The 12,338-nt window shown below is 53.7% G+C and overlaps 2 protein-coding genes across 12 annotated transcripts in view; one reads left to right on the top strand and one right to left on the bottom strand.

Annotated features, from left to right (window-relative positions):
- Positions 1-11,221, top strand: part of TLE2 (TLE family member 2, transcriptional corepressor) — a 29,500-nt gene extending 18,279 nt beyond the window's left edge. For 2 of the 4 annotated variants that reach the window (XM_061422719.1, XM_061422721.1), the window contains exons 12-21: positions 185-370; positions 1,836-1,974; positions 2,633-2,793; positions 3,875-3,951; positions 4,727-4,976; positions 5,352-5,599; positions 5,720-5,867; positions 7,459-7,609; positions 9,136-9,212; positions 10,931-11,221. In XM_061422719.1, coding sequence (XP_061278703.1) covers positions 185-370; positions 1,836-1,974; positions 2,633-2,793; positions 3,875-3,951; positions 4,727-4,976; positions 5,352-5,599; positions 5,720-5,867; positions 7,459-7,609; positions 9,136-9,212; positions 10,931-11,038 — 1,545 coding nt within the window. In that variant the 3' untranslated portion in view covers positions 11,039-11,221. The remainder of the gene's footprint in view (positions 1-184; positions 371-1,835; positions 1,975-2,632; positions 2,794-3,874; positions 3,952-4,726; positions 4,977-5,351; positions 5,600-5,719; positions 5,868-7,458; positions 7,610-9,135; positions 9,213-10,930) is intronic. The other 2 variants (XM_061422722.1, XM_061422723.1) reach the window with 1 other exon arrangement.
- Positions 5,846-12,338, bottom strand: part of TLE6 (TLE family member 6, subcortical maternal complex member) — a 51,978-nt gene continuing 45,485 nt past the window's right edge. For 7 of the 8 annotated variants that reach the window (XM_061422727.1, XM_061422726.1, XM_061422730.1 and 4 more), the window contains one exon: positions 12,048-12,225. In XM_061422727.1, the coding sequence (XP_061278711.1) occupies positions 12,121-12,225 (105 nt within the window). In that variant the 3' untranslated portion in view covers positions 12,048-12,120. Of the gene's footprint in view, positions 6,033-12,047; positions 12,226-12,338 lie in introns of those variants that run through there. The other variant, XM_061422729.1, reaches the window with a different exon arrangement.

Raw genomic sequence — 12,338 nt, forward strand, 5'->3', positions numbered from 1 at the left:
TAAGCCCATATAGAGTTGTTGCTCTGTGTAGCTTATGTCCTTAAACCCATTGTACAGATGAATCAACTGAGGCACAGGGAGGTTTCATAATCCTCCCAAGGTGGGTCCTAGATGTCCATTCTAGAGGTCGGGGTGGGACACAGGTAGGGTATAGAGAGGAGCTCTCCTTCCTCTGCCACTTCAGTGCCCTCCCCATTCATCGTCACCTCCTCAAACCCAGGACCAACCCTCCGAGCCCCCCAGCCCAGCAACCACCCCATGTGGAAAGGCACCTACCTGCATCCCTGCTCGTCGGGACCTTGTGGACAGTCCAGCCTCCTTGGCCTCCAGCCTTGGCTCACCGCTCCCCAGAGCCAAGGAACTCGTCCTGGTAAGTGGCGGGGGGGGCCTTGAAACTCATTTTATTCATCCCAGGGACCTGAAAACAGACTGCCGTGTTAGATGTGGGATGAGAGAAATGAGCCAGGCTGGTGTGCTCCAACATTCCCTTCCTGATTATTATGTCCCTAAAAATCCACCTCTGCCTTAGCCCAGTAATTTTTCCTAAGTGGACTCATTCCGCAACTTTGTAAATAATATTAAAAGATAACTCACCATCTTATGTGGAAAACAAGTGTCTCTAGCAATAGATAGGAAGTCAGTGAAAATAAACACAGTGAGTGAAACTATAGAATTGGCAACTGGCCAGGCTGACTCCAGCCCTGGGAGTGTTAAGGCCTTGGGGACACACACACCAGCCCCAACTGTAAGGAAAGATGACTCATACCAGAAAAACTTTCTCCTTGCTTCTCCTGATGTTTGATGCCTGGTGTAGGGGACCACCTGAAAGCACTCCCCCACCCTCCCAACCCCCCCGGGCATTCTCAATTCAGCTCGATTTGTCCCTGCCCCCAATTCTTCCCCAGACCCCTGCCCTGCACTTACCAGGGAGACTGTGTCGGTTTCTAGGCTTCCCCTCCCAGCAGGTTGCTATGGCAACTGCCAAGGTTGGGGCTCCCATGGCATCTCCTGTGCCCTCTTCCCATGCCAAGGAGATGCAGAGGGGGAGGGGCAGTGCTGTTTTAATGGAGAAGCCCCCAGTGGCCCCCCTGTCCCCATGTTGGCCCCAACTACTCCCTGCCATGGGTGTGTGAATGTGGTTGTCACAAAACGTGTGATCCTGTGAAGGAAAGATAGGGTGCAGCCCACACAAGATGAGGATGTGAAGTTTCTTGAAAGGCAAAGAAAGCGATGACAGAAAGCTGAGATGGAGCTTATTCCTACATGGAGGTTCAGCTTCCCCTCTCTTCCAGGGTCCCCATGGGGAGGGACAGCAGTGGGAGACATCCCCTCCTCATGGGGAGCAAGTGGGTGACCAGCAGTACTAGGGTCTTGCCTTGGGAACACGCTGTGGTCTCCTGCTTGCAGAGCCCATCCTAGAGTTTGGTCCTCTACCCTAAAGGATTTAACACCCTCTAAGTCTGTGTACTGCCTTCTCTCATGATCCCCACGGGCCCAACTTGCCCCAAGTGTGTGAATGTTCACCGCCTTTTTTACCCTGTGGCTGCATCGTATACCTTATCACACACGTGCGATTCTCCCAAGACTGTGTGGGTTCCTGTGCGTGCACCCCGAGGGCCGATGCTCAGATGTCCATCTGGCATTCGGATGTGCACAGATGCTCACATGGGCCCTGTGCTCAGGGGGTCACCTGTGGGGCCTGTCCCCAGGTGTCTGTGTATACCTGCCATGAGCCCTGGTCTGCCCCAAGTGTACCTGCTCTCACCTTCCGCCCAGATCCTTGGGCTGCAAGGCACCAGGTGTCTGGTGGTGTTCAGTCTTGCCCTTTCCCCCAGAACGATCTTCCGGCCAGCACTCCTGCCTCCAAATCCTGCGACTCCTCCCCGCCCCAGGACACATCCACCCCTGGGCCCAGCTCGGTCAGTCACCTCCGCCAGCTAGCAGCCAAGCCTGCCCCTTCCACAGACAGTATTGGTAAGTCCCTGCTCCCTGCTGGGGAGCTCTTGACAATGGGGGTGGGGAGGCAGGAGGTCTGGCTTACAGCCCTGGCATTACCTTGCACTTTCCATGACTCTGAGCTAGACACTGCCTCACTCTGGGCCTCTTGTTTCTTCATTGTCTTGGCTTGATGGTGGCAGGGGTCAGCGGAGGCCCAGAGAGGGGAAGTAACTTTCTTGGGGGCTCCAGTACCCTAGAAAGACAAGTTTTGGAGTTACACATGCTTGCATTTGAGGTCAGCTTTGGACACTTACTGGCTGTGTGACTTTGGGCAAGTGACCTGACTTCTCTGAGCTTCACTTTCCCCATCATTATTATGGGGGTTGGGGTAGAGGGAGGGACTCAAGATGGGCAAGGTTGGAGGTTAGGGGTAGAGTGGGGGAGGTCTGAGGATGTTCCTGAGATGTTGCTGGACAATTGAGTCTGGGTTTTGAAGGGTGAGTAGGAGTTCAGTAACTGAAAAAGGAAAGGGAAAGACTTGTTGGCCAGAGTGAACAGCATCTGTTAAGTGTCTAGAGATAGGACAGGGTATGCTGGATGCTGTGCTAGAACATGAGAGCCTTGGAACTCCCCTAAGGCAGTTGGACCTGAGCCTAACATGTTTGAAAACCTGTCTTTGTCTCTTCTTACTCAGCCCTGAGGAGTCCCCTGACCCTGTCCAGTCCCTTCAGCACATCCTTCAGCCTGGGCTCCCACAGTGTCCTTAACGGGGACCTCTCCGTGCCCAGCTCCTACGTCAGCCTCCACCTGTCCCCCCAGGCCAGCGGCTCTGTGGTGTACGGACGCTCTCCCATGGTGAGTCCTCAGGGTGAGAGATGCCAGGTGTCAGCAGGACCCAGAGGCTGGGGGCTGGGAGGAGAAACCAGTTACACGTAGAAAGACCAGGGAATGGGGAAAGTGAGGGGCGTCCTGACTTGGTGAGTGCATGTGAGAAGATGATCTGACGGTCTCAGTAGCCCCACAAGCTTAGTACAGATAAGCACCTGTGACTATGGAAAAGACAACTGTGATCATGCTGCATTAAGAGAAACAAAACCCCAGACATGGAATGTGAGGGTCCCCTTCAGCCTTCTGGCAGATGGTGTATAGTAGTTTGCCCTTATTTTTGAGGGACTTCAATGATTATGATAGATTGCAGAGAAAGAACTAGCCCAGGGAGAGGACAGAAGTGATATCCATGAGGAGGAGCTAACGGAGAGGCATGAGAGCCCTGAGCTGCAGCAAGGGGAGGAGACAAGGTCTGTGTGGGCCCCAGTACTGGGGTGCATGCTGGCTAGAGTGAGCCATCCTGAAGTGGGTGTAGATGCCTCCAGAGGGAATAAAATGTCTGTCACTAGAGTTATCCCAGGCCAGAGGCTGGATGGGCACTTGCAAGTGACTCTCTAAAACAGAGGTCAGCAATGTTTTCTGTAAAGGGCCAGATAGTGAGCATTTTTGGCTTGGCAGACCAGTTGGTTCCTATCACAACTACCTGACTCTGCTTTCATAGCTCAAAACCATCCTAGACAAAAATACAGGAATGGGTATGGCTGTGTGTGCCAATAAAACTTTATTTACAAATACAAGCAGGGGGCCATGGTCTGCTGACCCCTGTTCTGAGCATTGGACAGGAGATTCATCAGGATCCCTCCAACTCTGGGGTGCTAGGATTCTCCAGCTAGAGAACTTGGGGTTCCCTCATGTGAAAGCCTGCACTTTCCCATCTGTAGGATAGGTAGAGAAGAGGGCACCTTCCCTTTTTGGGGAGGGGCTGATAAACAAATTGGTGGGGAGGGGTCCTCTGATAAACATAGAGGGATGTGGCAAGTGAGCGCGGGAGAGGCAGACACGGGTTTTAGTCACCCTCCCCATGACACCCCCATTGGTGTTTTGGCAGATGGCATTTGAGTCTCACCCACATCTCCGAGGGTCATCCATCTCTTCCTCCCTGCCCACCATCCCTGGGGGAAAGCCGTGAGTACCAGGGTGGCACTCCCTGCCTCCTCTGAGGTGCTTATGTAGTGGGGTGGGGATTGGGCTCTCCCTCTGCCTGTCGCAAAAGTCTCTTCTGTAAGATAATTGGGGCTCCCAGAGTTGCTGTCTGGATAAAGAGATATGTAACAAGCAAGATCTAGACAGGGGTTCTCAGCAGGGCATAGATTTTGTGCTGCCCCTCCCCCAGGACATTTGGTGAAGTCTGGTGATATGTTTGGTTGTCACACCCCAATGCTTCTAGCCTCTAGAAGCATGGGACCCAAGGATGCTGCTCCATACCCAATAATGCATCCCACCCCAGAGAATGAGCTGGCCCCAAGATCGGTAGAACTTTTTGCCATGAGGAGAACATTCTATACTTAGGGCTGTCTGATCTGAGAGCCATCTGCCATCTGTGGCTATTGAGCACTTCAAATGTGGTCACTGCAACTGAGGAACTGAAATTTTACATTTCTTTAAATTTAACTGGCCCTGTGTGGCTGCTATTGGACTGTGTTGTCTGAAATTCACAAGGCATCTTCCTGGATCTTCTGTTTCACCAACTCCTACTAAGTGCTTGCTTCCCACGCGCCAGGCCACAGCCAGACCACTTCCTCTTTTGTATCGCGCTGACCATGCCACGTCAACCTTTGATCCTGGGGCCCTGTCCCTAAACACATGGAGGCACAGGCAGGGGAAGACCCCTCCCTGCCCTGGGGGTTGAGGGTAAGGAGTGTCCCGGCTCCTTGTGCCTCATGCCCCACCTCCCATCCAGGGCCTACTCCTTCCACGTGTCTGCGGACGGGCAGATGCAGCCGGTGCCCTTCCCTTCCGATGCACTGGTAGGCGCGGGCATCCCACGGCACGCGCGGCAGCTGCACACGCTGGCGCACGGCGAGGTGGTCTGCGCAGTCACCATCAGTGGCTCCACACAGCACGTGTACACGGGTGGCAAGGGCTGCGTGAAGGTGTGGGACGTGGGCCAGCCCGGCGCCAAGATGCCAGTGGCCCAGCTGGACTGCCTGGTGAGGGTGGGGCGGGGCCTGCAGATACATGAGGCAGGGCCTGTAGACACATGGGGCGGGGCCTGCAGACAAGGGATGGGGACCTTGCAGGCCAGAGGGGCAGGGCTTATAGGCCACCTAGGGGTGGCGCTATAGGTCAATGGGTGGAGTTTATAAGCCAACCAGGGTTGGGCTTTTGGCCAGTTAGGGGCAGAGCTCTTAGGGCACCGACAGGTGATTATAGCCCAACAGGGATGGGGTTTGTGGGCCAATGGGTGGAATTCAAGGGCCAACCAGGGGCAGAGCTTATAGACCAGTGGGATGATTTCTTCAGCTGGGTTCCTGCAGGCTTGGCTGGAGGTCCCACCTACTGTCCTCGTTTCTCTCCCCTCCCAGAACCGGGACAACTACATTCGTTCCTGCAAGTTGCTGCCTGACGGCCGGAGTCTGATTGTGGGCGGTGAAGCCAGCACCTTGTCCATCTGGGACCTGGCGGCACCCACTCCTCGCATCAAGGCAGAGCTGACCTCCTCAGCGCCCGCCTGCTATGCCCTGGCCGTCAGTCCTGACGCCAAGGTCTGCTTCTCCTGCTGCAGCGATGGCAACATCGTGGTCTGGGACCTGCAGAACCAGACCATGGTCAGGTGGGTGGCCGGTGCCCTGTGACCTCGGGCAAGCTCCTGCCCTCTTCTGTTGGTGCTGCCTGGGAAGACGCTAAAGCAGCACCGCCTCCAGGGTTGACACTTGGGCCCTCCTTTCTCCAGGCAGTTCCAGGGCCACACGGATGGGGCCAGCTGCATCGACATTTCGGATTATGGCACTCGGCTCTGGACAGGGGGCCTGGACAACACCGTGCGCTGCTGGGACCTGCGGGAGGGGCGCCAGCTGCAGCAGCATGACTTCAGCTCCCAGGTGCCACACAGGGTCTGGCAGAAGTGGGACACAAGCTCCAGGAAGCCAGACTCCCTTCCTCTCCCCCTGAGGCACCCAGACGCCAGACAGGACCAAACACCTACCCTCTGTGTCCATCTTTCTTGTCCTTGAGACACATCCACAGTCATTCCTCTTTAATCAGTCCTTCAAAGACAGACACAGGGAAACACAAAGGAGATGATTCATACCAAGCTGTGAGGCTACTAAGACCCTCAGATCATCTTCCTAGATGATCCTGCCAAGCCATTCCCCTGTTCCTTTGTCTTCTGTGTAGCGGTTTCTCCTCCCAGCCTTCAACCTCTTGACCCTACTGAGAGCTCCTGACCTACCCCCACCCCAGGACTCATCACGGAGAAGCTGCTGACCCCAGGGGATAGATAGAAGCTGATGTAGGAGCTGGACACAGAGAGGTCTCTGTTAGGGGTGCTCTGAAAATTGAGACTGAAGGATGTAGTAAAGGAGCTGGACAGAATCATGGGGCTCCCGGGGCTGAGCCTTCAGGGGCTGAGCCAAGGACAAGTCTTCAGGTACCTTGGACTCAGATCCTGTCTCCTGCTGCTTTGGGGGCAGGTTGTGAGCTCCTCGGCATGTTTTTTTAAGGCCTTTGTGCTCTAGTCTTACACACACCGTGCCCTGTGACCCCTCTAGATCTTCCCACTTATTGTTCCCTCTGACTGACCTGCCTTTCCCTTCCTTCCTCCAACTGGTAAACTCCTACCCATCCTTCAAAACCCATCAACAATTTGTCTCCTTGAAGCCTGCTGGGAACTAGCTTCCAAACTCATTTTACCTTCTGTTTAGCTTGAAGTTTCCTTTGATAAGGACATCAGGAGTGCAGGTGGATACGGTTGTCCATCCCCTGTCCCCAACACTTAGATGGGTGGCTTCATATCTGGTGATCCCATGGTGAATATCTCCCATCCCCCTAGCCCACCCTCTTCTTTATACAGGGATGCTTCTATATGGCCGGGAACATGCAAAACCTTCTACTCTTCTCTCTGTTGTGAATGTATGGTTCTTTCCACATGTGTCTCATTTATCAGGAAGACTTAGAAAGGCTTAGGAGTGAAGAGGGCCTTACTGCTCTCTGTGCTGTGCTTGACGTGGCGCACAGACCGACGAGGCCACTGCATCCTTTCAAATCAAAGTAAAAAGAGGTGTTGGCAAGTAGGGAACGTTCCAGGCTGGGTGTCGGGAGGCCTGGTCTTTCTCGGACTTGCTCTGTGACCTTGAGCTGGACATGGCCTCAGCTTCCCTTCCACCATCTGCTCAAGGGGAGCTGCGGTGCTCGCTGGCTTCACCCCTTCCCTCCCTCCCTCCCAGAGCTGTTGTGCGTTCAGAGAAGATAATGGATGTGAGGCCCCGGGGCTCCATGTAATTCTGATTAATATTAATGATTCGACACGCAGTTGCCTGCTGCGCTCTGCTCCAGGCCCAGGGCCAGCTGCCTCTCCATGCAGGAGCTGCAGTGGCAGAACGTTGGACCGCTCCCTTCCTCCCCGGGCCCCCCAAGCTCTGGCACCCCCCACCACATGCCAAGGGGTTTTTTGTCTCCTCTCTTCACCCCTAGATTTTTTCCCTGGGCCACTGCCCTAACCAGGACTGGCTGGCCGTTGGCATGGAGAGCAGTAGTGTGGAGCTCCTACATGTCCGGAAGCCCGAGAAATACCAGCTGCATCTCCACGAGAGCTGCGTTCTGTCCCTCAAGTTTGCCTCCTGTGGTTCGTCTCTGGGGCTTGGGTGGGGCCTCTGGGAGCTGGGGCGCTGGGGCAGGGTTGCCAAAACATAACGACGACAAAAAGTCACAACAGAAAACGAGGATGCCCGATTACATTTGCATCTTAGATAAACAGCACATCACTGCTTAATAGAAGTATGTCCCTACTGCATGGGACATACTCTAACCAGAGGTCCCAAACCTCGGGATCTATTGCCTGATGATCTAAGGTAGAGCCGATGTAATAATAATAGGAATGCTGCTGCTGCTAAGTCGCTTCAGTCGTGTCCGACTCTGTGCGACCCCATGGACGGCAGCCCACCAGGCTCCCCCGTCCCTGGGATTCTCCAGGCAAGAACACTGGAGTGGGTTGCCATTTCCTTCTCTAATGCATGAAAGTGGAAAGTGAAAGTGAAGTGGCTCAGTCGTGTCCGACTCTTAGCGACCCCATGGACTGCAGCCCACCAGGCTCCTCCGTCCATGGGATTCTCCAGGCAACAGTACTGGAGTGGGTGCCAGTACCTTCTCCAGTAATAGGAATAGTGCACAATAAATGTCATGCGCTGGAATCACCCTGAAGCCACCCCTCTTATCTTGTTCCCCATGGAAAAATTGTCTTCCATGAAACCGGTCCCTCGTGCCAAAAAGGTTGGGGATCACTGCTCTAATGTACAAAGAATTTGTTAGCATGTCTCAAGCACCTTGTGGGATTTACTTGTACACTAAACAGCACATAATTTATTAGCATAAGTATGTCCCCCAAATGCATGAGCTATAATTTATACTATTTTAGTGCAGATAGATCTCAAATATTGCATGGGATACACTTACACTAATTTTTTTGTTGTTTTCAGTATTGATATATCCCAAGTAGTTCATGGAACTTACATATACTTAAAAAAAACAAACAGAGGGACTTCCCTGGTGGCCCAGTGGCTTCCAATACAGGGAGCCTGGGTTTAATCCCTGGTCCGGGAACTAGATCCCACATGCCCTAAGACCTGGCACAGCCAAATAAATAAATATGTGTTAAAAAATAGATAATGAACTATTTGGGACCTACCTGTACTAAAAATGATGCGTGGTTGATCTTAGGTTCAAATGTAACTGAGCACCCTGGTTTTTCTTTTTGTTTTGCTTCTTTCCCTGCATTTTGGCCACACCACATAGCTTTTGGGATTTTAGTTCCCCGAGCAGGGATTGAACCTGGTCCCTCAGCAGTGAAAGCACGGTCTAACCACTGGACAAGTAGGGAACTCCCTGGGCACCCTATTTTTATCTGGCCAGCCTCTCTTGGGGCTCCCCCTTCTTGAACGTCAGTTGGAGCTCTTTGGGACCTTGGGTTCACTGTCTGGCACTCGGGGGTAAGGCTGGAGCCTCAGCAAAGGGGCTTCCTGTCCGCCAGGGGAGGGCAGAGGTGCAGGAAGGGGAGGGAGAGGCAGACCAGGTTGCTCTGTCTCTGTCCGCCACCCCTAGCCCTGGCTTCTTCCAGTCCACCTCGCTCCTGAACTCCTCCCCCTCCTCCCCCAGGGCGGTGGTTCGTGAGCACGGGGAAGGACAACCTGCTCAACGCCTGGAGGACGCCGTACGGGGCCAGCATCTTCCAGGTACTGCATGTCTGAGGTTTCCGCCCCCCCCCACCACCACTGCAGGACGCCAGGTGCCCCAGGACCCAGAGAGGGGTGGGGGTTGAACAGGGGAGCGTCCTCAACAGCCTGGAGCTACTAAAGCAGGCGGTCAGCCTGAAGGCCACATCTGTGCACAAACTGTGTTATTAGTTGTGAAGTGAAGTGAAGTTGCTCAGTCATGTCCGACTCTGCAACCCCATGGACTGTAGTCTACCAGGCTCCTCTGTCCATGGGATTTTCCAGGCAAGAATACTGGAGTGGGTTGCCATTTCCTTCTCTAAGGGATCTTCCTGACCCAGGGATTGAACCTAGGTCTCCCGCATTGTAGGCAGACGCTTTACCATCTGAGCCACCAGGGAAGTGTTGTGATAAATCCATATAAAATTCACCATCTTGACCATTTTTACATGCAGGGCTCAGTGGCATTAAGTACATCCACACTGTCCTACAACCATCCCTACCATCATCTCCAGAACTTTCTCGTCTTCCCATACTGAAACTCTGTCCCCATGAGACACTGACTTCCCATCCCCTGGCCCCACCATCTACTTCCTGTCTCTGTGGATTTGATGACTCATGTAAGTGGGATCACACAAAATTTATTCTTCTGTCTCTCGCTTCTCTCACTGAGCATCACATCCCCAAGGTCCATCCATGATGTAGCAGGTGTCAGAGCTTCCTTCTGTTTTAAGGAATATATAGAGGCTAATATTCTACTGTGTGGATGGGCCATACTGTGTTCATCCATCACCTGTTGGTGGGTACTAGGGTTGTCTCCACTTCTGGGCTGCTGTGAACATTCATGTACATTCTCCTGTGCATGCTTGTTTTCATTTCTCCTGGGCAGATATCTTGGAATGGAATTGCTGAGAGTTGTTTAATCTTTGGAGGAACTGCCAGAATCTTTCCCAAATTTTTCATTCCCACTGGCAATATGGAAGGGTTCCGATGTCTCTCCATCCTCCACAACACTTACTCTGGCATCTTTCTTAGAGCCATCCTGCTCGATGAGGAACAGTTTTTACATTTTTTAAAGGGTTGTTAGGGAAAAAAAAATAGTAGATGATGTAACACTGACTGATTTCGTCCTTGCACTTACGGGCCAGAGCTCATTGGACTTAAATGAGCTTTCAGGTAAAAGCCTGAAAATTTACCACTGGGCCCTTTTCAGAAGTAGATTGCTGAGGGAATTCCCTGGTGGTCCAGTGGTTAGGACTCTGTGCTCTCACTGCCCAGAGCTTAGGTTCAATCCCTCGTCAGGGAACTAAGATCCCTTAAGCTGCATGGACAAAAAAAGAAACAGTTCGCAGAGTGCTGGTGTAGGTCATCCTACTTTAAGCCTTAGCTGTCTTCTGTGCTGTGTGACCTCATGTCTGGTACACACCCTCTCTGAGCTTCCCAGGAGATGGTGGTTCTCCTGTTCTAGGGAACTGAGGTCCTGCTCTTCCCAGGAGCATCATCACTGTTCTCTGGAAGAACTGTTACCCTCCTTCTGTCCTCATGGCTAGGCTCCCCGTGTTGGGCCCCAAGTCCTGTCTCAGCTCCGGCCTTGACCATAGCTCACCCCTGGGGACAGGCGCTGCCCCAGTTGCCTTGTGTCTTCCCTCTGAATGTGCAGGTGGTCAGGAGCACGAGCCAGACCGTGCTGGCCTTGGCCGCGCCTCACTCTCCCCTCCCCCGCCCTCTCCTGTCCACAGTCCAAGGAGTCCTCCTCCGTGCTCAGTTGTGACATCTCCGGGAACAACAAGTACATCGTGACAGGCTCTGGGGACAAGAAGGCCACTGTGTATGAGGTGGTCTACTGAGACCCCCTTCTTCCTGCATCCCTGGCCTGACTCCCAGGGGAGGGTCATTCCGAACCTCCCCCCCAGTCCTACCATGAGCCCTAAATCTCATCCATGCTCTGGCTGACCCCTCGTGTCCTCCCCTGCTGAATGTGGGGCCAGATACACAGGAGGACCTTGGGGAAATAAATGTATTTATCACAACTGCCTTTTTGTTTTGGGTTGGGGAACTGGGGACATTGCTCATCCTGGAGGGACAGGGTGAGCAAATGGTGATTTCAGAACCTTACTTAGTGGGTGGAAAAGTGCTGGCCAGCAAGAGCCACCCCCAGTAAACCAGTCTCTCCTCCTCGGCACAGCTGACATTGGGGCTGCATAATTCCCGGTTGGGGAGCTGTGCCAGGCCCTGTGGGGTGCTGAGCAGCATCCCAGCCCCTACCCACTCAATGCCAGGAGCACAGATGTCCCCAGACATGGTCCCCTGGGGCTTAGACTCACCCCTGGGGAGTAGAAGCCCTGGTCTATATGGACACGGGTATCTTGGGAAGGACTGAGGAGCCACTCCTGGGGCTGTGCAGGCAGGGCTGGGAGCATCTCTCCATGAGATCACAAGAGCTCAGTGGAGCAGGAAGAAGGGCTCCAGAGACTTCCCTGGCAGTCCACAGGTTAAGACTCCACTTTTCCACTGCAGGGGGCATGGGTTCCATGCCTGGTTGGGGAACTAAGATCCCTCATGCTACACGTGCTAAGCCGCTTCAGTCCTTTTGCAATCCCATGGACTGTGGCCTGCCAGGCTCCTCTGTCCATGGAATCCTCCAGGCAAAAATACTGGAGGGGGTTGCCATTTCCTCCACACACTCAGGGAAAGAAATAAGGCAGGGGGCTCCATGTCCAGTTCTCTTGACGGCAAGGGTCAGTGGCTCTGACCTGACTCTCAGGAGAGGTGGACTCAAATGTAGAGACCTGGGCTGGACAAAGTCCCTTCAAACCTCCATGAGGTGCCAGGGGACAGGACACAGCACTGGACCAGTGCTTTTTCCAATTGCTTTATTACACATGACAAAGATCGCTCATCGTGCGAGCCCGCCCACCCCGGCGAGCCCTCAGTATGTGAGCTGGTACACAGAGGCGTGGTCCCTGCACCCTGTGACGATCAGGTGGTTGCTGGGGGACACGTCACAGCACATGACAGAGGATCTCTCGGGCACCTGGGAGGGTTGGGGGACAGAGCGAGGGACTCGCCCATTCTTGTTCTTAACATCTGCCCATCCGTTCAAACGTGGTCCCTTTTGGTGGGGGGCCTCTGCATTTGGACCCCCAG

Source organism: Bos javanicus, chromosome 7 (assembly GCF_032452875.1).
Source record: "Bos javanicus breed banteng chromosome 7, ARS-OSU_banteng_1.0, whole genome shotgun sequence".
Classification (NCBI taxonomy): Eukaryota; Metazoa; Chordata; class Mammalia; order Artiodactyla; family Bovidae; genus Bos; species Bos javanicus.